Source organism: Tachyglossus aculeatus, chromosome 4 (genome assembly GCF_015852505.1).
Source record: "Tachyglossus aculeatus isolate mTacAcu1 chromosome 4, mTacAcu1.pri, whole genome shotgun sequence".
NCBI classification, from domain to species: Eukaryota; Metazoa; Chordata; class Mammalia; order Monotremata; family Tachyglossidae; genus Tachyglossus; species Tachyglossus aculeatus.
Genome location: NC_052069.1, coordinates 66,151,754 through 66,173,635, shown reverse-complemented (window position 1 = coordinate 66,173,635; position 21,882 = coordinate 66,151,754). Strand labels below are relative to the sequence as shown.

Here is a 21,882-nt window from a genome sequence, read left to right as displayed (position 1 = left end):
TGAATAAATGACTGGCAACAAGGAGCGGAGCAGAGACTGGGAAGTCGAAGCGACTTGCTGGATCCAACAGCTGGAGAACAATCTTAAAATCTGAGTAAATGTTTCTGGCAGTCCCTGCGGGGAGATCGCCAGAGAATTCATAGCTTCCTGGAAGAGTCGCTCCTCTGACTAAGTTCCCTCTGGGGATATTGGATCTAACGCAGGGAATTCAGTCTTGGGTAGTGCTATCCCTGCAGACTTTCCTCCTTGCAGTGACCTGCGATTGCATTTCTCTCCACATCCAATTCTTATGCCCTCTGGGCGGTCGCTATTTTTCACTCCTTATCACCAAGAGGATTGTAAGTTCCTCCTGACAGGGACCCCATCTGATCTTTTGCTTTCACTAGTTCAGTGCTCAGCTTTCGGGACTCAGTGCTCAGTTGGCCCCAAGCACAGTGCTAGAATAGGCACTCAGAGGCTGCAAATATGAAACCTCCTCTTTTGATGGAATTTCTCCTTCTCTTTTGTTCCCTGATCTGGAATAAGATGGGAGTCTGCAAATTTGCAGCGGACAAACCTGGAATTTGATGCCAGTGGGATCCGGGTGGTGGAGCCGCAAGTTGTCAGCTCCAGCTCTGTCCTGCCTTGGGCATCTCAAGCTCAGCTCCCCATGTCAAGTTTGACATTATTTACCTTTCCTACCCTCCGAGGGGCTTTAGTTAGGGAGGAGAAGAAATAGCCTCAGGAAGCAGCTGTCATGGCTAAAATCCCCTGTCTGTACTCACTCTCTTCAAGGCTTTTCAGCTGTATTGTGTTAAATTGCAACAGAGGTACTTTTTTATCAACTTAGCATCTAGTCTTATGGACAGGGAAAGTGTCTGCTGCACATAGTAAGTGCTAAATAAATACAATTTATTAATTGGTGGATTAAGCACAAGTGCAAGAGCGCTCTCTCTCTCTCTCTCTCTCTCTCCGTCTCCCTCCCCTCACCCCAGGACATTTTTCTAGTCATGGATAGATTTTCCTCATGCAAACACAGAGAAGCAGCATTCATTCATTCAGTTGCATTTACTGAGCACTTACTGTGTGCAGAGCACTGCACTAAGCGCTTGGGAAGTACAAGTCAGCAGCATAAAGAGACGGTCCCTACCCAACAACGGGCTCACAGTCTAGAAGCAGCATGCATGGCCTAGTGGATAGACCAGAGGGCTGGGAGTCAGAAGGACCTGGGTTCTGATATCAGATCCACTACTTGTCTGCTGTGTGACCTTGGGCAAGTCACTTCACTTCTCTGGGCCTCAATTCCCTCATCTGTAAAATGGGGATAAAGATTGGGAGCCCCATGTAGAAAATGGACTGTGTCCAACCTAATTAGCTTATATCTACCCCAATGCTTAGTACAGTGCCTGGCACATAGTAAGCACTAGACCATAAGCTTGTTATGAGCAGGGAACATGCCTGCTAATTCTGTTGTATTGTACTCTCCCAAGAGCTCAGTGCAATTCTCTAGACTAGAAGCTTGTTATGGGGACCTGTCTACCAACTCTGTTATACTGTACTCTTCCAAGTGCTTAGTACAGTGCTCTGCATAGTGTAAGTACTCAATAAATATGATTAATTGCTCTGCACCTAGTAAGTGCCTAATAGATACCATTGATTGATTAACAAATATCATAAAAAACCCACAAAGTGAATTATTAACAATGCCCTCCAGTAGGGTCAGAGAGTAGGGTTATAGAACCATTTCTTCTTTTCCCTGGGTATCACACAGGCTAGAGATTTGTTTGTCCAAGCCCAAAATGTTGACAGTCAGAAAACAAGATTTCAGCATCTCTTGGTTGAAGCTTGAAATTTGAGTACTTTTTAATGGGATCCTTCCTTTTCTATTCCAATTTAAAAATAATAATTGAGGTCAGTTCGATGATCAATAAATCAGTAAATCCTTCTTAAACACATGCTGTTTAGAGAGCACTGAACTAGGAGCCTACTGTGTGCTGAACGATTGGAACATTGAGAAGTGGTCCCTGCCCTCAAAGAGCTTACAGTCAAAGGGGCCAGTTCCCATCTTCTTTTCCTTTAAGTGCAAGGGGAGCAAGATCACAGTCAAACTGGGCCCGAATGGTTCGAGCCTCTCTACGGGCCTGGTTCCCAGCACACACTTGCTCGCACAGACTAAGTCAGCGGAACTACTGGCTTATGCCTAGGAAAACAGAGGGGATGCTAAGTAACGAGTGAAATTGCTGGTTTTGGGAACTGGAATTGGAAGGAAAAAAAAAACATGAATCGGCTTGGATTGTTGTGGGCTTGAATCATCCAAATTAAACACAGTCTCTCCCAGCGTCTCCAAGTTTCCAGTGAAAAGTCAAACTATTGCGACATTTTATATTCCTTTGACCTGATTCCTATCCTCGCTATTTCAATGAGAGAGAGGTGTGCATTTTAGGGGAACCGAGACCAATCTCTCCCCTTGTGTTTTGGCCACCCTCTCCCTTATACCCCTCTGGGTACAAGCAGGAGACCATCTTTGAAAGGAGGAGGGGAAGGCTAACTAGGAACAACTAGAGCGTGTACAGTGACCTCTCCAGTGGCTAGAGGTCAGACCCACAGCTGGGATGCCAGGGGCCTAGTGCCTGCAGCTATTTATAGTGGGGTAGGGGTCTTCTTGTGAACCCACACTGGCGCTCCCTAGAACGGTCCCAGGAGTTGCCACCATCCCATCCCTCCTAGACTTGGAACTCCTGAGAGGCGTGAGAGGCATCTGGGGTTCAGCTAGCCAGTTCTGCTTGCTGGGGAGCTCACAGATGAGATTTGGAGAAGCGCCAAGGCTCACTCCCTCTGTGGTAGTGAGCCTTCATTCTCACAAACACACACATACACACACACAATGTGCTAAGGGTCCTCTGTTCTTATGCAGGCATAACCAGTATTAATGTAAGGATTTCAACAGGCATAATATGGTACAAAAGATTCTTAAACTAGGTCCAGAAATTTCCCAATCTGGAAACCCCAGGGAACACCACTCTTCCGAGAGCCCCCCAGTCCAGAAATCCTTCCCTGGAAGTTTGCTCTGCTGACCCTCAACCTTCCTGGCAAATGCATCTTCCCTTCCATCTCCTAACCTGGATTGGTCTCTCTCCTCATAGCCCTTGGGGCTTCTTGCTCCCATTTCCTTAGCCCATTCCTCCTTCCTCAGATACTCCCCTGTGATTGGCTGGGTCCCAACTGATGCTGTCAGGTGAGTGATTGACATCCTACGACAAAGAGCTTTCCTCCTGAGAGAGAAGTTCTGAGGAGTGAGCAGATTCACTGTTCTAGGAATCTCTGGACCTTTCATCCTTATTTATGGGCCAGGCTAGCTTGTTGGACTGTCACACATGGTGTACAGACAGAATAGATTTTCACGTTACCGTGGACTTTATGGGAAACGTGTATGGGCCCAGTGAGAAATTAGCGATGCAATGCTAAAAGAACCAACACTCTGAAGGAGGGCAGGACACCAGAGAAGTCACTCCCGAAAAAATATTTCTCATCATCATTCCTGTCCCTCAGCATCTGGGAAACTGTATTCCCTCTCATGGATGAAGGTTTCCCTGGCCTCCCTACTGACCTTTGTTCTAGGACTCGTGAGCCATCCCACTTAAACTGCAGCTTCTCTTTGTCACAGGAAGAAGGGTAGGGGATTCCACTCAGAGCACATTATGCAAAGTCAACCAGCCCATCAACTGAATGTCTACTGTGTGCAGAGCCCCGCACTAAGCACTTGGGAGAGTACAATGACCCCTGCATTCAGGGAGTTTACATTCTAACAGAGGAAATCAATAGACACAAGCCATGCTGAGGTGTAAGGGGAAGGGCAGCGATCTCTTCCAGGATGGCTCTGATGGAGAATATCTAAGGGGTAATAATAATAATATTAATAATGATGGCATTTATTAAGCTCTTACTATGTGCAAAGCACTGTTCTAAGCGCTGGGGAGGTTACAAGGTGATCAGGCTGTCCCACTGGGGGTTCACGGCCTTGATGCCCATTTTACAGATGAGGTTACTGAGGCCCAGAGAAGTTAAGTGACTTGCCCAGAGTCACACAGCTGACAATTGGCGGAGATGGAATTTGAACCCATGACTTCTGACTCCAAAGCCCGGGTTCTTTCCACTGAGCCATGCTGTGGCTGGTGCGAGGAACTAAGAAAGAACTCACCTTGTTTCCCAGGATTGAAATGGGCTGGGGGGGAGGGCTCCATTCACCCCTCTGTGTCAGGCTCCTGCTAGTGCCATTGTCTGCCCGGGAGCTTGTGTCCACCCCAGTGCTTAGTATAGTACCTGGTACATAGTAAGTGCTTAACAAGTTCCATAATAATTATCATTATGAGGTAAGCACTCATGCATCCCTGGAAGCCCCCATGTGTGAGCAACGGTGTAGCCCTCATCAACAGGTTCACTCCATTTCCATCTCTTAAGTATTACCTGAGGTTTACTGACATGGGACAGTTTGCATGTGTGTGTGTGTCGCATTCTGGGAAATGATGCCTGTTTGAATGGCCCCTGGGTTATACTGCCAGATGCTCATTATTAAACAGGCAAGGGTCGGATGCCCTCATGGCATATATTCTGTTCCACGTGGGATGTAGGAGCAGGTGAATCATCAATTCTCGTTCGCCAGAGCAACTCTGCCCAGAGAATGAGAGGAGGCAAGGGACAGGGACTCATTCATTCATTCAATCATATTTATTGAGCGCTTACTGTGTGCAGAGCACTGTACTAAGCGCTTGGGAAGTACAAGTTGGCAAGGGAACAGGGGCACTTCTATTTTGGCACTTCAGTGAGTTGGTGTTTCAACAGCTGGACTGATCTTTTTGACCCCAGAGCTTTCTGTGCCTTGCCCTTCTCCCTCATCCTCGGTAGAAAAGACATGGCCTAGTGGAAAGAACACATTCCTGGTACTGATCTTTTTGACCCCAGAGCTTTCTGTGCCTTGCCCTTCTCCCTCATCCTCGGTAGAAAAGACATGGCCTAGTGGACAGAACACGTTCCTGGGAGTCAGAGGATCTGGGTTCTAATTCTGGCTCTGTCCAACTTCCTACTGTGGGACCTTGACCAGGCACTTCTTTGTGCCTCAGTTACTTCCTTTGTAAAATGTGGGTTCAATACCTGTTCTCCCTCTTACTTAGACTGTGAGCCCCATGTGGGACAGGGCCTGTATCCAATCTGATCATCTTGTATCTACCCCAGTGCTTGGAACTACGCTCGGCACATAGTAAGTGCTTAGCAAATACCACAGTGACTCCAATCCTCATTATTAAGACTGTAACCCATCAGCCCTTCCCAAGCACAGTTCTGAACCGCCCTGATAATGACTTTCTTCGCAGGCCTGTCTGGGGACAAGGGAGAACGAGGAAATCCAGGCGTTACCAGCCAGGGTCCAAGGGGTCCCCCTGGGCCTGCAGGTAAGAGATGAAACTTGCCTTGGAGGCTGTATGGGTCGGGTCGGGGATGAGAATCAGGCGGTGAGGCAAGCCATCCAATCCCTTGGCCTTCATGTGGAGTCACTAGGGTAATAATAATGATGGTATTTGTTAAGCGCTTACTATGTGCAAAGCACTGTTCTAAGCGCTGGGTCTCCCTGATGCCCCAACAGGGAAATTTCTGGGACTAGTTCATTCCTCATAGGGTGGCCGTCTGGCCTCCAGCTGTTCTCATCCTCACTGACACAGAGCCGTCAAAGTCAGCGCCATACTAGTACAATGAAGTCAGCGCTCAATCGTTCAATCAATTATATTTATTGAGTTCTTACTGTGCGCAGAGCACTGTATGAAGCTCTTGGGAGAGAACACTGTAACAACAGACACATTCCCTGCCCACAACGAGCGTACCGTCTAGATCTACCATTGTAACTCGAAGCCTCAGTTGCAAAATTGATCCTGCTGAATGGGGAATCAAGGCTTTATCTTTTGTAAAAGGCTCTTGCTTTCGGAGCCATCTTCAGGCTAAAATAAACCCACAAGCAAAGCCTGGAGGGCGGACGGTGTTCCCGAGGAATAATTTTCAGCCTAGAGATGCAGAATTTTATTGTAAATATACATTCGCCAGACCTGATTTGCTTCAGCACAACACTCCAGTCCTTGGAGCCAGTGGCCAATGCTTGTATGCTGGGCTGTAGTAGCTATAGAGCTGGCTTTGAAGCCATGACTTTTGTCCACAAGGAAGTGGACTGGAGCCTCTGGATTACCAGCTGCCATATTTTTGTTTGTTCTTCTTAGAGTGCTCTTTTATAACAGCACCCCAGGATTTAAATGCTGGCATTTCTTAGAGCGCGCTCTCACGGAGAAAATACTCTGGTTTCTCGGGTTGTGGACCTTGGCTTAAAACACCTCCCTTCCTCTCCTCCTCAACCTCTGGATTGCTAGGAGTAAAGATTAAAGACCATTTCAATGGTCATTTGTTCTCTGCTGAGCATTAGAAAATGACAGATTTCAAGTTCATAACCCAAGGTGCCTCTTTTGCTAAAGCAGTGAGAGGTATCTGTTTGAAAATTAAGAATGAGCATAGGAAGACTCAAAATAGAATGAATAATCTTTTATCATTGGTATGTACTGACATTGCTTTTTGGTTCCTTGGCTAGAAGTTAGGTGTTTCTCTCACTGCTTTTTCATACTGCTATGGTTTGGGACAACTTTAATGCCAGCTAATCAGATCCCAGTTCCGCCACTTGTTTGCTGCGTGACCTTGGGAAAGCCACTTCACTTCTCTGTGCCTGTTACCTCATCGGTAAAATGGGGATTAAGACTGTGAGCCTCCTGTGGAACATGGACCGGATTAGCTTCTATCTACCCCAGCACTTAGTATAGTGTCTGGCACAAAGCAAGTGCTTAACAAATACCATTAAAAAAAAAACCCACGAAACTTTATGGGCTAATGCACTTCCACCATTTCATGGGAGGAACTGAAATTTTTGACATCTTTGCGTTTAACACTCTATTTTCATGGAAGCAATTAAGAGTAGTCACCGGGGGAGTCAGGTTGGGGCCTGCAGGGTATGGGACTCTTGGCAGCTTCGGTTCACATCTGGGGGAAATGCCCACCCTGGGGCTGACAGGGAAAAGTGTGGGGCACATTCTCTTTCTGATGCCCCACACTTTTAGACTGTGAGCCCACTGTTGGGTAGGGACTGTCTCTATATGTTGCCAACTTGTACTTCCCAAGCGCTTAGTACAGTGCTCTGCACACAGTAAGCGCTCAATAAATATGATTGATGGATTGATTGATTGATGCCGGGGGTGTTTGCATTTGCAGGACCACCAGGTGAGAGCCGGACAGGGAGTCCTGGACCCGCCGGCCCCCCTGGACCTCGAGGTCCCACTGGACCCTTGGGGACTCCTGGACCCCAGGGTCGCCCCGGAGCTCCAGGTTACTGTGATCCTTCCTCCTGCGGCAACTACGGCACCGGAGGTGAGTGCGAATCTCCACGCAACCCGCGGTGGTGTTCGGGGAGGTGATCGACCGGGGCCTCGACAGGCTGTAGTTTGGCCGGGGTAGGAGGAGTGGGAAAGCATCAGGGGTTGGGAGCTCATTATCCCTGACCAATGTCAGCATCAGCCCAGCGCTTAGAACAGTGCTTGGCACACAGTAAGCGCTTAACTTCCTTTCTAGACTTCCTTCTAGAACTTCCCCTTCTAGACTGTGAGCTCATTGTTGGGTAGTGACCGTTTCTATAGGTTGCCAATTCCCAAGTGCTTAGTACAGTGCTCTGCACACAGTAAGTGCTCAATAAATACGATTGATTGATTGATTAACAAATACCGTTATCATCGTCATCGGCTAAGAATGAGCTGTTGGCCTCTCGGATAGCTGTAATGCAGGGCAGGGCCGAGCAGGCGAAGAAATCTGAGGCCGAAGCCCAGAACTCATGAACCTGGTCCCGTCCCCGACTGTGCCTTGGGCAAGCCTGGAGTGCTTGGGAGAATTCTGTGCTTGTTCATTGAATTGTTCCCATCGTGGGGGCATCAGCATCTGCCACTGAAGAGGAACGACACCCCCTCCCTCTCCCGGGGAAGCCCCTGGGCCATTTCTAGAGGTTTCTGTACTCTCCCAAGCGCTTAGTACAGTGCTTTGCACACAGTAAGCGCTCAATAAGCGAGAGAAGCTGCATGGCCCAGTGGATAGAGCACAGGCCTCAGAGTCAGAAGAACTTGGGTTCTAATCCTGGCTCTGCCACTTTTCTGCTGTGGGTGACCCTGGGCAAGTCACTTCACTTATCAGTGCCTCAGTTACCTCATCCATAAAATGGGGATGAAGACTGGGAGCCCTATGTAGGATGTGGACCGTGTCCAACCTTTCATTCATTCATTCATTCAATTCAGTCATATTTATTAATAATAATGATGGCATTTATTAAGCGCTTACTCTGTGCAAAGCACTGTTCTAAGCACTGGGGAGGTTACAAGATGATCAGGTTGTCCCACGGGGGGCTCACAGTCTTCATCCCCATTTTACAGATGAGGGAACTGAGGCCCAGAGAAGTGAAGTGACTTGCCCCAAGTCACACAGCTGAGAAGTGGCGGAGCCGGGATTTGAACCCATGACCTCTGACTCCTAAGCCCGGGCTCTTTCCACTGAGCCACGCTGCTTCTCTTGCTTATTGAGCACTTACTGTGTGCAAAGCACTGGACTAAGCGCTTGGGAGAGTACAATATAATAATAAATTGATACATTCCCTGCCCACAACGAGCTTACAGTCCAGAAAGGGACACAGACATTCAGATGAATGCATTCATTCATTCATTCAATCGTATTTATTGAGCGCTTACTGTGTGCAGAGCACTGTACTAAGCGCTTGGGAAGTACAAGTTGGCAACATATAGAGACGGTCCCTACCTAACAGCAGGCTCACATAAATTATAACCTGATTAGCTTGGGTTTACCTCAGTGCTGGTACATAGTATGAGCTTAACAAATACTATGAAAAAAACCCTAAAAACAGGGATGCATCAGCTAGGAAAGGCATCCAGAGGTCTGGGCCAGTCCAAGGAAAATTCTGTCCCTGCGGTGGCAGGAGCTTCCTATGCTAGGGGGGCTAACAGGGGCATCCTGGCAGGTTACTGAGCTCAAAGCCCCCAAGGTAGGATGGGCACACCCTACCCAGCCCCTCGACTGGGCGGCTGCCGTGTGATCAGCCATTCCACTGCTGCAAATCACTAATGGATTCCCCATGAAATGATTAATATATTGTTGCCGTCGTTGCCAGAACAGAAGTGAGACAAGCTAGCTCTGCTCATGTTTTACAGATAAAGTCTTGGGCAGGAGGGCGTCACAGAGGCGGTGGCAGGGCATCATCATCATCATCAATCGTATTTATTGAGCGCTTACTGTGTGCAGGGCAGAGAAGCAGTGTGGCTTAGTGGATAGAGCACAGGCCCGGGAGCCAGAGGATCTGGTTCTAATCCCTCTTGCCTGCTGTGTGACCCTGGGCAAGTCACTTAACCTCTCCAGGCCTCAGCTTCCTCATCTGTTAGAGTTTCAATTCTTGTTCTCCTCCCTGCTTCAAGCGTGAGTCCCAATGTGGGATAGGGACCGTGTCCAACTTGATTGATTATTTTATCTGTTCCAGCGTTTAGTCCCCTTCTTGGCACATGATAAGCACTTAACAAATACCTCGATGATGATGATTGTGATTATTATTATAATGATTGTTGTTATTATTATTACTCCAAGTTTAGTTGGGCAGAAAGACAGGAAAGGGAGAGAGGCACACAACCCACCCCACGCCCCTCACATGAACTTCTCATATTCACACCACCATATACACTGTTTCAAACACCCCTTCATTCAATTGTATTTATTGAGTGCTTACTGTGTGCAGAGCACTGTACTAAGCGCTTAGTACAGTGAGTGATCACATGCACTCACATTCACCTTCTGTGTTTTCACAGACACAAAATTTATAGTGCCATACACTTCACACTCACACAGGCACAAAATCTACACATTCACATCATAAAGGTTTTATCCAGAGACACGACACTACACACACACACACACACACACACACACACAAACGAGAACAAAGATATGGAATTCTCACATACTTTTCACACACAGAACCCATGAAACACACAAACCTCATCCCAGTGAGGACTGTAAGCCCGGTGTTGGTAGGGACCGTCTCTAGATGTTGCCAACTTATACTTCCCAAGCGCTTAGTACAGTGCTCTGCACACAGTAAGCGTTCAATAAATGCGATTGAATGAATGAATGAATACCTTCATGCATTCACTTCACACACATCCACTTCATAAACTCTGACACAAGGAATTCAGACACTTTACAAATTCACTCATATGGAATATACTCACACAAACCCAGACTTTCGCCATTCACATACCCAGCTCCCCACCACACACACACATGCACACACACCTGCAATGTACAAAACACATATCCTACACACAAACAAGGAACACACACACACGCAGTTACCCACACACAGAATGCAGTAATCCATGGAACACACTCACACGTACACCCAACACACAACCAAAATGTGCACATGGAACACATGTGGACTACACACACACCTGGAACAGAATCATACACATATAGAACACACTCATATATACCTGAAACACTCCCAAGCACTTCACCCACACATTTCAAACACACACACATCACACACTCAATGTTCACAGCACACAGTCTTCACATATTACATACCCAAACGTCATACACTCACATACACAATTTCACAGACTCGCCCTCACTTCACGCACACTCTATACACTCGCACACGCAGTGCACCTACTCAGTATACTTCACACACAATTCACTCACCGACATAGAACACACAAACTTCAGACCCTCGAGCACTTGACACATTCAGAGACACAGATGTCACTCCCGCCAGCCACGTGCACCCAAAGGGACAGATGGACAGAGAGATGCACGATGCCACCTACTCCTTCCTTCTTCAGGCTGGAGGGGCTCCTGCCGTGCGCGGCTGGGTCCAGGGCTGGGGCCGGGGCCTGTTTGCCAAGCTTCCCTTGCAGATGGTTTTGCTGGGAATCATTCATTCATTCAATCGTATTTATTGAGCGCTTACTGTGTGCAAAGCACTGTACTAAGCGCTTGAATCAGACCCTGACAGGCGGCGTTGTAGTACCAGCTCTTTGAGCCCAGGGGAAGGAGCCAGGCTGCCTGCAGAAGTTGGGGGTGTGCAGGTTGCGGGGGAAGAGGAGTATCCACCTCTGTGTCTCTCTCCTCTCCTGCTTGCTGCAGCCCAGCAGCTGTCCTCCACACAGCCCCCAGGGGGGTGGAAGTTCACCCGTACAAACAGCTGGGTGATTGATGTGGCGTGAGGAGTCGGGTTTAATCTGTCTTTGACTGACGTATGCTCTTCTCCCCTGTGTGTCTGTCCCCTCCCCTGCCCCTCGCTGCCACCAGAAGACCTCATCCCCTACAACGGCTACGAGCACTGAAGGGCAGGACCTTCCCTCCAGACTCGTCGGGCCCTGGTTCTGGAAACATCCCCCCCACCCCGACCCTTCCGCACTCTCCACCAAAGACCCCAAAACTACCATCACCGACCGCTTCCCGCCACCCCTCGCTTTGTTTGCGATTCAGCGTGCCTCCGCCTCCTCTCCCCCCAGCCACCCCTTAGCCCTCCACCATGATTTCAAACAAAGTAATGGGAATCTCGAAATTGGCCCCAATCAGACAAACCCAATATATGCCATGGGCCAAAGAAAGAAATGGGAGCAGAGTCCAAGAAGCTGAAACAGGTCACCCATCCCTCCTCCCTTCCTACCCACAGTCCTCCCGAGGCCCGGAGGTGATGCTGGATTCTGCCATCCTTCCTGTCCCGCTCACGGGGGTGGCATTGGCGGGCCGGGCTGGACCCGCTGATGGGTGGTCCTCTAACTCGGCTCATCCAGTTGCATTTTAGGTCTTTGTAAAAAAAAAAAAAAATTCCAGCCTTTATTGCTTTTGTAATTCTGCTGAAAATTCTCATGGACCTTTTTGGAAATAAAAGGTATGATATTTTTCAAAGACTTTTGACTTCAGTATCTTAACGTCTGCTTTGTTTGCCCGCTCAACTCCTCTTGTACTCGCCGTGTGGAGACACTCAGTGGGGCGGTGGGTGAAGGGAGGGCCTGGAGATCAAGCCGATGGAGGCAGCCCCTCTGTGCAATTGTTACGTCCCGACCCAGGTCTATGGCCCCAAGAGCTAGAGGGCAGGGATCAATCAGTTAAGCAATCAGTGATATTTATTGAGCGCTTCCTGTGTGCAGAGCACTGTACTAATCTTGGGAGAGTACAATACAACCGAGTCGGTAAATGCGATCCCCTGCCCACAAGAAGCTTACGGTCTAGAGAGCCCATTGAGCACTCACTCTAATCAAACCGGAGCTCACCTCTGCCCTCGGCTGAATGGATGCCAAGGAAGCGAGAAGTCCCAGAATCGGGCAGTTGGTGAGGAAGCTGGTGGAAGGAATCGTGGAGTGAACAGCACCTTGAGAGGCTCGCCCGGTGTCTCCCACGGGACTCCTGGAGTAGGAGGATGTTCTTGGCAGTCCCAATGCTCTGGAGTTGGTACGTTGTCTTCTGTCGGGGCGGCCCCACCCACCAGCCGGGAAAATGCTCCCAGGCTTGAGCGTTGGGAGAAAAAGCAAGAGCAAAGAGCTCTCACTCCCTACCGCCCACGCCGACGATGAAGAGCGGCTCGCCTCTTGGGTTTTCGCTCCGTTTCGGACGGGTCTTGTTGCGGATCCTTGTAGGATTCTCTCTGTGGGATCCTGGCCCATTCACCTGGATCAGCCTTTCGGGGAGCATGGGGGACCAGCCTCTCAGGGGCAAGAGAGACCCCACACTGGAGTGGGCTCCCTGCCAACAACCAAGGGGAGCCGGGGGAGCGAGATCCAAACCAGGTATGTTCTTGAGCAGGGTCCTCCCTCTGGGGTAAGGGATTCAACAATTGAATCAGAACTCTCAAGCAAGCAGTGGTTCATGTTGACCACCTACTATGTGCAGCACACTGTCCTAAATGCAGAGGTATACACCTTTCTATTCAGCGAGCAATAGTACGGATTGAGCATCTGCTCTGTGCTGAGCACTGTACTACACACTTGGGAGAATACCATAGAATTAAGACATAGTTCCCTCTCTCTTGAGGATCTTGCACTCTAGCAGGGGAGAGAAGTACTAAATTACAGGTAAGGGGAAACAAGCAAGCAATTTTAAATAACATATATGCTTATATACGTATATATGTGTGTGTATAATATATATGTGTGTGTATATATCCCCTCTCAGGGTCGCACCTGGAAAGTTTCCAGTACTCCACCAGTCTCGACAACAGGAGGGAGAATCAAGCAGAGGCCTAACCATTCCATTCCTAGCTTGGCCAGTGGCTAGCGGGTGGAAGGTAATCTGCTACAAGGCAAAACTCACCCTTGCTGGGCAGAAGCAGCCTGGGAGAGGGTCGAGGGCAGAGACTCAAGTTGACTGCACGGAAGGAGGCAATGGTAAACCACTTCCGTATTTTTACTAAGAAAATTCTATGGATACACTACCAGAACGATTGCAAATGGAGGTGGGCCGCTCTGGGAGAGATGTGTCCATAGCATCGCTATGGGTTGGAGATGACTTGATGGCATAAGACAAGTGAGTGTGTGTGTGTGTGTGTGTGTGTGTGTGTGTGTGTACATCTGTGCTTTGGAGATATGGAGGATAAGGGATTCATTTATTCAGTCTTATTTATTGAGTACTTCAGACAAGTGAGAGAGAGAGAGATAGAGAGAGAGTGTATGTGTATATATATACGTATCTATGTGCTTTGGAGATATGGAGGATAAGGGATTCATTTATTCAATCAGATTTATTGAGTACTTACTATGTGCAAAGCACTGTACTAAGCACTTATGTGGATACCCAAGTGTTTAAGGGAAACAGAAGTGCTGAATCAATCAATCAGTGGTATAATAATGATAATATAATAATAATAGTAGTTTTGGTTAAGCACTTTCTATGTGCCAGGCACTGTACTGATCACTGGGGTGGATACAAGCAAATTGGGTTGGACGCAGTCCCTGTCCCACGTGGGACTCACAGTCTCAATCCCCTTTGTGCAAATGAGATAGAAGCAACGTGGCCCAGTGGAAAGTGTACGGGCTTCGGAGTCAGAGGTCATGGGTTCAAATCCCGGCTCCGCCACTTGTCAGCTGTGTGACTTCGGGCAAGTCACTTCACTTCTCTGGGCCTCAGTTATCTCATCTGTCAACTGGGGATTAAGCCTGTGAGCCCCATGTGGGACAACCTGATCACCATGTAAACTCCCCAGCGCTTAGAATAGTGCTTTGTGCATAGTAAGCGCTTAATAAATGCCATCATTATTATTATTATTATTATGAGATAACTGAGGCACAGAGAAGTAAACTGACTTGCCCAAGGTTACACAGCAGACAAGTGGTGGAGCTGGGATTAGAACCCATGACCTTCTGACTCCCAGTCCTGTGCTCTATCCTTCCACCATGCTGCTTCTCTTTATTGAGCTTTTACTGTGTGCAGAACACTTCACTAAGAGATTGGGAGAGTATAGAGTTGGTAAACATGTTCCCTGCCCGTAGGAGCTAGCAGTCTAGAGGATTTTACAGTCTAGAGGTGGTAGTAAGGGCTGAAGTGACAGTAGGGGTGGTAAAAGAGTGGAGAGACGAGAGATTAATCAACAAATACCTGTATATATGTATATATGTTTGTACATATTTATTACTCTATTTATTTTACTTGTACATATCTATTCTATTTATTTTATTTTGTTAGTATGTTTGGTTTTGTTCTCTGTCTCCCCCTTTTAGACTGTGAGCCCACTGTTGGGTAGGGACTGTCTCTATATGTTGCCAACTTGTACTTCCCAAGCGCTTAGTACAGTGCTCTGCACACAGTAAGTGCTCAATAAATATGATTGATGATGATGAACAAAGGCCTCCTAGAGGAAGTGGATTTCAGGCTTCCTAGAGGAAGTGGATTTCAGCAAGGCTTTGAAGATGGGGAGAGCAGGGGCACACTGGAAGGAGGGAGTTCCAGATGGGAAGGAGAGCATGAGCAAGACCGAGAAAAGATGGGCACAGTGAATTGTTTGGTTTGAGAGAATCCAAGTGGGGGAGCCGGAGTGGAATTGGCGAGGAGCGAGGATAAGTAGGCAGTAGAGAGCTGATTGAATTTCTTAAAGTGGTCAGGAGTTTCTGCTTGATGTGGAGAGGAACTGGCCAACATTAGAGGGTTTTTCTGTGGGGTTTTTTGGTTTTGTTTGGATTTTTTTATGGTATTTGTTAAGCACTTACTACTTGACAGGCACTGGGGTAGATACAAGACAATCCGGTTGGACACATTCCATGTCCCACATGGGGTCCACAGTCTTAAGCCCCATTTTACAGATGAGGTAACTAAGGCACAGAGAAGTTAAGTGACTTTCCCATGGTCATACAGCAGACAAGTGGAGGAGCTGGGATTACAACCCAGGTCTTCAGACTCCCAAGCCCATGGTCTTTTCACTAGGCCAAACTGTTTTGCCTTGTGAGAAGTTCAGAGACGTTAGTACTTACTGTGTGCAGAGCACTGTGCTAAGTGCTTGGGAAAATACAATACAATGGAGTGGGTAGACAGGATCCCTGCCCACAAGGGGTTTAAGATTAGAGCGGGAGGTAGGAATCAAATCAAATGTTAGAGATGGAGATTCATATATGTGCTGTAAGGACTCGGGATGGAGTGAATATCAAAGTGCTCACCAAGTGCAGAGGCAACACAGACAGGAGGGTGAATCGGGGAATTTGGGGGTAAATCAGGGAAGGCCTCCTGGAAGAGACACAGTCCCGGTTAGGGCTTCCTTCAGGCTGTAGGCTCATCCTCTAGACTATAAGATCCTCGTGGGCAGGGAATGTTTCTGTTTATTGATACATCATACTCTCCCAAGCGCTTGGTACAGTGCTCTGCTCACAGTAAGCACTCAGTAAATACGTCTGACTGAAGGTATGAAGAGCTGTGATGCCCTCCAATACGAAGGGGGAGGGAGCTTCTAGACTGTGAGCCCGTTGTTGGGTAGGGACCGTCTCTATATGTTGCCGACTTGTACTTCCCAAGCGCTTAGTACAGTGCTCTGCACACAGTAAGCACTCAATAAATACCATTGAATGAATGAATGAATGAACTCCAGGCCAGACGGAGGAGGCAGGCACAGGGTCTGCCCCAAGAAACATGAGACTGAGGCCCAGTGAGTCTGTTTTTCCAGGTACAGTACCAGAATAGATTATTGTTACAACTGTGCCAGGGAAAGTCCTCATTTCTTTACCACTTTTGTCTTTTGATTCCATTTTCCATTCTCCGTTCATTTTGCAGCCTATTTGCAGGTTTTCTAGAATTTAGCCTCTGCTGACACCCAAAGGCAATTCCTAATATCTCAGTTGTGCTCAAAAAGGGCTGGTGGGATATCCAGTCAATCAATATAATTTATTGAGCGCATACTGTGTGCTAAACTACTGTATTAAGTGCTTGGGAGAATGCAGCACTACCGAATTGGTTAACACGTTCCCTGATCAGAAGAAGCTTACAGTCTAGAGGGGGAGACAGGCATGAATATAAATGAATAAATTCTGACTATGTACATAATAATAATAATAATGGCATTTGCTAAGCGCTTACTGTGTGCAAAGCACTGTTCTAAGCGTTGGGGAGGATACAAGGTGATCAGGTTGTCCCACGTGGGGCTAACAGTCTTAATCCCCATTTTACAGATGAGGTAACTGAGGCCCAGAGAAGTTAAGTGACTTGCCCAACATCACACAGCTGACAACTGGCGGAGCTGGGATTTGAACCCATGATCTCTGACACCCAAGCCTGTGCTCTTTCCACTGAGCCACGCTGCTTCTCTGCTACATTCATTTCATTCGATTCATTCATTCAATCGTATTTATTGAGCACTTACTGTGTGCAGAGCACTGTACTAAGCGCTTGGGAAGTACAAGTTGGCAACATATAGAGATGGTCCCTACCCAACAGTGAGCTCACAGTCTAGAAGACCTAAGTCTGCATAAGTGCTACATAAGTGCTGTGGGGCTGGGGGAGGATGGAAATCCATGTGCCGAGGGGAAATCCATGAGCTGAGGATGAAACGACAGGGAGAGAGGCTACAGGAAATGAGGGCTTAATTGGGGAAGGTCTTCTAGAGGAGATGTGCCTTCAATAAGGCTTTGAAGGTGGGGATACTGATGGTCTGTGGAATATGAAGGGAGAGAAATTTCCAAGGTATAAGCCTTGAGAGAGATGAAATCGAGATACTGTGAGTAGGTTGGCAGAGAAGGGAGCATATTGGGGATATCAGTGAGATAAGATAAGGGTGGGGGGACAAAGTGATTGAGTGTTTTAAAGCAGTTGGTAAGGAATTTTTTGTTTGTTTTGTCTAACGATATTTGTTAAACACTATGTGCTAGGAATTGTATTAACTGCAATGTAGCTACAAGAAAATCAGGTTGGACAAAATCAGGTTGGACACAGTCCATGTCCCACATGGGGTGCACAGTCTTGAAGTCCATTTCACAGATGAAGTAACTGAGGCACAGAGAAGTTAAGTGACTTGCTGAAGTTCATATAGCAGAAAGGTTGTGGAGCTGGGATTAAAATCCAGACCCTCAGGCCTGTGCTCTTTCCACTAAACCTTGCCGCTTCTCTCTTTATAAGAAGATAGATGGGCAACCACTGGAGGTTCTTGAGAAGTGTGGTATCATGGATGAATTTTGTTTTAGAAAAATGATCTGAGTAGCAGAGTGAAGTATGGACTGGAGTGGGAAGAGACAGAAGCTATCAAGGAGGCTCATACAATAGTCAAGGCGGGATAGGATAAGCACTTGGATAAATGTGATAGCACTTTGGATGGAGAGGAAAGGGTGAAATTTAGTGATGTTGTGAAGGTTGAGATGCCAGGATTTCATTTTTGAATATGTGGGTTGAATGAGAGAGATGAGTCAAGGATATTGCCACGGTTATGGGCATGTGTGACAGGGAGGACGGTGGTGCTGTCTACAGTGATAGGAAAGTCATGGGGAGGACAGGGTTGGGGTGGGAAAATGAGTTCAGTTTTGAACATTTTATATTTGAGGTGCAGGCAGGACAACCAAGTAGAGATGTCCTGAAGGCAGGAGGAAATGCAAGACTGCAGAGAGGGAGAGAGATCAGCGTTGGAGATTTGGGAGGAAATGAGTTCTTCAAGGGAATGGGGATTCAGGACCTTGAGGGACTCTCAAAATTAGGGAGAAGGAGGCAGAGGAGGAGCCTACAAAAGAAACTGAGAATAAGTGGCCAGAGAGATAATAATAATAATAATAATAATAATAATGGTATTTGTTAAGCATTTACTATGTGCAAAGCACTGTTCTAAGCACTGGAGTAGATACAAGGTGATCAGGTTGTCCCACGTGGGGCTCACAGTCTTAATCCTCATTTTACAGATGGGTAACTGAGGCCCAGAGAAGTTATGTGATTTGCCCAAAGTCACACAGCTGACAAGTGATGGAGCTGGGACTAGAACCTGTGACCTCTGACTCCCAAGCCCGGACTCTTTCCACTGAGCCACGCTGAGATAGGAGGAAAGCCAGGAGAGGACAATGACAGTGAAGCCAAGGTTAGAAGAGGGTGGTCCATAGTGTCAAAGATAGTTAGCTGAGCAGTCAAGGAGAATTAGGATGGCGAAGTGTCCATTGAATTTGGCAAGTAGGAGGTCATTGGTGACCTTAGAGAGTGCAGTTTCTGAGGAGTGAAGGGGGTGGAAGCCAGATTGGAGTGGGTCAAAAAGAGAATTGGAGGAGAGGAAATGAAGATAACAAGTGTAGACAACTCTGTCAAGGAATTTGGAGAGGAATGGTAGGAAGGCAATGGGGCAAAAACTAGAGGGAGCTTAGGGTAAAAGGAGGGGTTTCTTTTAGGATGGGGCGGCAGGAACATGCATATCAATGGTACTCAGATAAACTGAATCCTGATAAGGATGCCATTTTTAAGAATTCCACCTGAATCTAGTGATGCAAGAGAGGTGAGGTTAAAAAGTCTAAACCGACTCACTGGAAGGACGAGACAGGGAATCAATTTAGAAACCTAAGTACTGGAGGGTCAGAAAGTGAAGTATTTTAAGTAGAGAGCTACCACTAATGCTCTTCCTTTATATATGCCCCCTCAGGAGCCTCATCTGCTGACATGATTCAGCAACCACCTCTGAAGATGCTTCTCCAATCCATCTTTCCAGGCCCAACCTTCCATTTCTTCTAGACTGTGAGTCCACTGTTGGGTAGGGACCATCTCTATATGTTGCCAACTTGTACTTCCCGAGCACTTAGTACAGTGCTCTGCACACAGTAAGCACTCAATAAATACAAGTGAATGAATGAATTTCCTCTGCAATCCTGCATTTCTTCTTGTCTTTGGAATGTTTTCATTCATTCAATTGTATTTATTGAGTGCTTACTGTGAGCAGAGCACTGTACTAAGCGCTTGGAAAGTACAAGTCGGCAACATATAGAGAAGGTCCCTACCCAACAATGGGCTCACAGTCTAGAAGGGGGATACAGACAACAAAACAAAACATGTAGACAGGTGAATAATAATGGCATTTGTTAAGAGCTTACTATGTGCCAAGCACTGTTCTAAGCACTGGGGGAATACAAGGTAATCAGGTTATTCCACATGGGGCTCACAGTCTTAATCCCCATTTTACAGATGAGGTAACTGAGGCACAGAGAAGTTAAGTGACTTGCCCAAAGTCACACAACAGTGCTTTGCACATAGTAAGCACTTAACTTACTATGCCCTACTGAAAGCTCACCTCCTCCAGGAGGCCTTCCCAGACTGAGCCCCCTCCTTCCTCTCCCCCTCCACCCCCCCGCCTACATCCTTCCCCTTCCCACAGCACCTGTATATATGTATATATGTTTGTATGTATTTATTACTCGATTTATTTATTTTATTTGTACATATCTATTCTATTTATTTTATTTTGTTATGTTTGGTTTTGTTCTCTGTCTTCCCCTTCTAGACTGTGAGCCCACTGTTGGGTAGGGACTGTCTCTATATGTTGCCAACTTGTACTTCCCAAGCGCTTAGTACAGTGCTCTGCACACAGTAAGTGCTCAATAAATACGATTGAATGAATTAATTAACAAATGCCATCATTATTATTATTATTAAGTGGCAGAGCTGGGATTAGAACCCATGACCTCTGACTCCCAAGCCCGGGCTCTTTCCACTGAGCCATGCTGCTTCTCTCATTTCCAAGTGGAGATCCTGCTGCTCCCTTAAATCCCATCCATTTAAAGAGTAACTCCTCAACTTACCATCCCTCCACTTAGCTTGGCCTCTACATTCAGCACCATCCACTTCCCTGGCTTCGAAGCCCACGATTCTGTTATTATCCTTGATTCCTGCCTCTCCTTCTGGCTCTGCTCACTCCCTTTCTGCCTCCATCCTAGTATGGGGGCTGATACCAGCCCAGCTAGATTTCTGGATCAGCCTCTTCCTCGGTTTCCCTACCTCTCTCTTACAGAACTTATGTAGATACCTGTAATTTATTTATTTATATTAATGCCTGCCCCCCCCAGACTGCAAGCTCGTTGTGGGCAGGGAACGTGTCTTCTAACTCTGTTACATTGTGCTCTCCCAAGCATGTAGTATGGTGCTCTGCACACAGTAAGCAGTCAATAAATATGTTTGATCGATTGACTAATTAACCTCTGCTCCAGTCCATACTTCACTGTGCTGATTTAGATCAGCATACACCTCAAAACCTTCCCTGGTTCCCCATTTCTCTCCCCATCAAGCAGAATTTCCTGACCATTAACTTTAAGACGCTCCATCACCTTGCTCGGCTTGTTCCTTGCAAGCTCATCTCCTCCCTATGTATTTTGCTGACTATCCCATCTCAGATCTCTTCTTCTTTCTCTTTCCTCTGCTGTGAACTTCAAATCCTCCCCTCCTTTGAAGGACTTGAATTGTCCCCAACTTCAAAGTCCTTCTGAAATCCCACCTTCTCCAAGACGCGTGTCGTCTCCCTAGATCATAGCATACCAATGAGCACTCAACACGTTCCCATCACCTCAGCACTTACAAAAATGTCATAGCACTTTCCTCCGTATCACCTATTTATACGGCTAAATTTTCAGTCTCCTTGTTTCTCCAATTCGTAAATTATGTTTTATCTATCACCCCACTGTATTGTAAGTTCCTCAAGGGCAGGAGGGATCTGAGGCTTCTACCTCTATTCGTTCCCAAGTGCTTAGTACAGAGCTTGGCACACAGTAGGTGCTCAATAAATTCTACTGATTAATAGAACACCTAAAATATTCTTCTAACTACTTTTCCATTCAAATACAGATTGGTTACAGGACTGGACAGCATTTTTGTTTTTTAACTGTGGTATTTGTTAAGCACTTACTATGAGAAGATTGTGTTAATTGTATATTTTTCTTCATATTTTTCTGGAGATGTTCGTAACTCTGCAAAAGCAAAAAGGTAATTTAATTAGCACTTCATCAGTCACTACACATTAGTGATTTCACTTCATTATAAATATATCCCAAAAGGTAGTAGTAATAATAATAATAATAATAATAATAATAATAATGGTATTTGTTAAGTGCTTACTATGTGCAAAGCACTGTTTTAAGTGCTGGGGAGGTTACAAGGTGATCAGGTTGTCCCTGGGGGGTGCTCACAGTTTTAATCCCCATTTTACAGATGAGTAACTGAGGCACAGAGAAGTTAAAAGACTTTCCCAAAGTCACACAGCTGACAGTTGGCAGAGCTGGGATTTGAGCCAGATCTGACTCCAAAGCCCAGGCTCTTTCCACTGAGCCATGCTGCTTCTCTACATAATTAGTACAT

The 21,882-nt window shown here is 46.8% G+C and overlaps 2 protein-coding genes and 1 non-coding gene across 4 annotated transcripts in view; 2 read left to right on the top strand and 1 right to left on the bottom strand.

The window, feature by feature from the left end:
* COL14A1 (collagen type XIV alpha 1 chain) overlaps positions 1-11,533 on the top strand; it is a 189,613-nt gene extending 178,080 nt beyond the window's left edge. The window contains exons 46-48 of one of the 2 annotated variants that reach the window (XM_038744920.1): positions 5,346-5,423; positions 7,270-7,425; positions 11,416-11,533. In XM_038744920.1, coding sequence (XP_038600848.1) covers positions 5,346-5,423; positions 7,270-7,425; positions 11,416-11,447 — 266 coding nt within the window. In that variant the 3' untranslated portion in view covers positions 11,448-11,533. Of the gene's footprint in view, positions 1-5,345; positions 5,424-7,269; positions 7,426-11,412 lie in introns of both variants that reach the window. The other variant, XM_038744919.1, reaches the window with a different exon arrangement.
* A 1,195-nt stretch (positions 11,534-12,728) lies between these two features.
* Positions 12,729-21,882, bottom strand: part of LOC119927082 (complement factor H-like) — a 47,564-nt gene continuing 38,410 nt past the window's right edge. The window contains exons 12-13 of the mRNA XM_038745625.1: positions 21,434-21,494; positions 12,729-12,922 (exon numbers count right to left, since the gene is read on the bottom strand). Of these exons, the coding sequence (XP_038601553.1) occupies positions 21,493-21,494 (2 nt within the window). The 3' untranslated portion in view covers positions 12,729-12,922; positions 21,434-21,492. The remainder of the gene's footprint in view (positions 12,923-21,433; positions 21,495-21,882) is intronic.
* LOC119927814 lies at positions 13,272-13,409 on the top strand. The gene has a single exon (XR_005450783.1). It is a non-coding gene; the product is annotated as a small nucleolar RNA SNORA7 (small nucleolar RNA).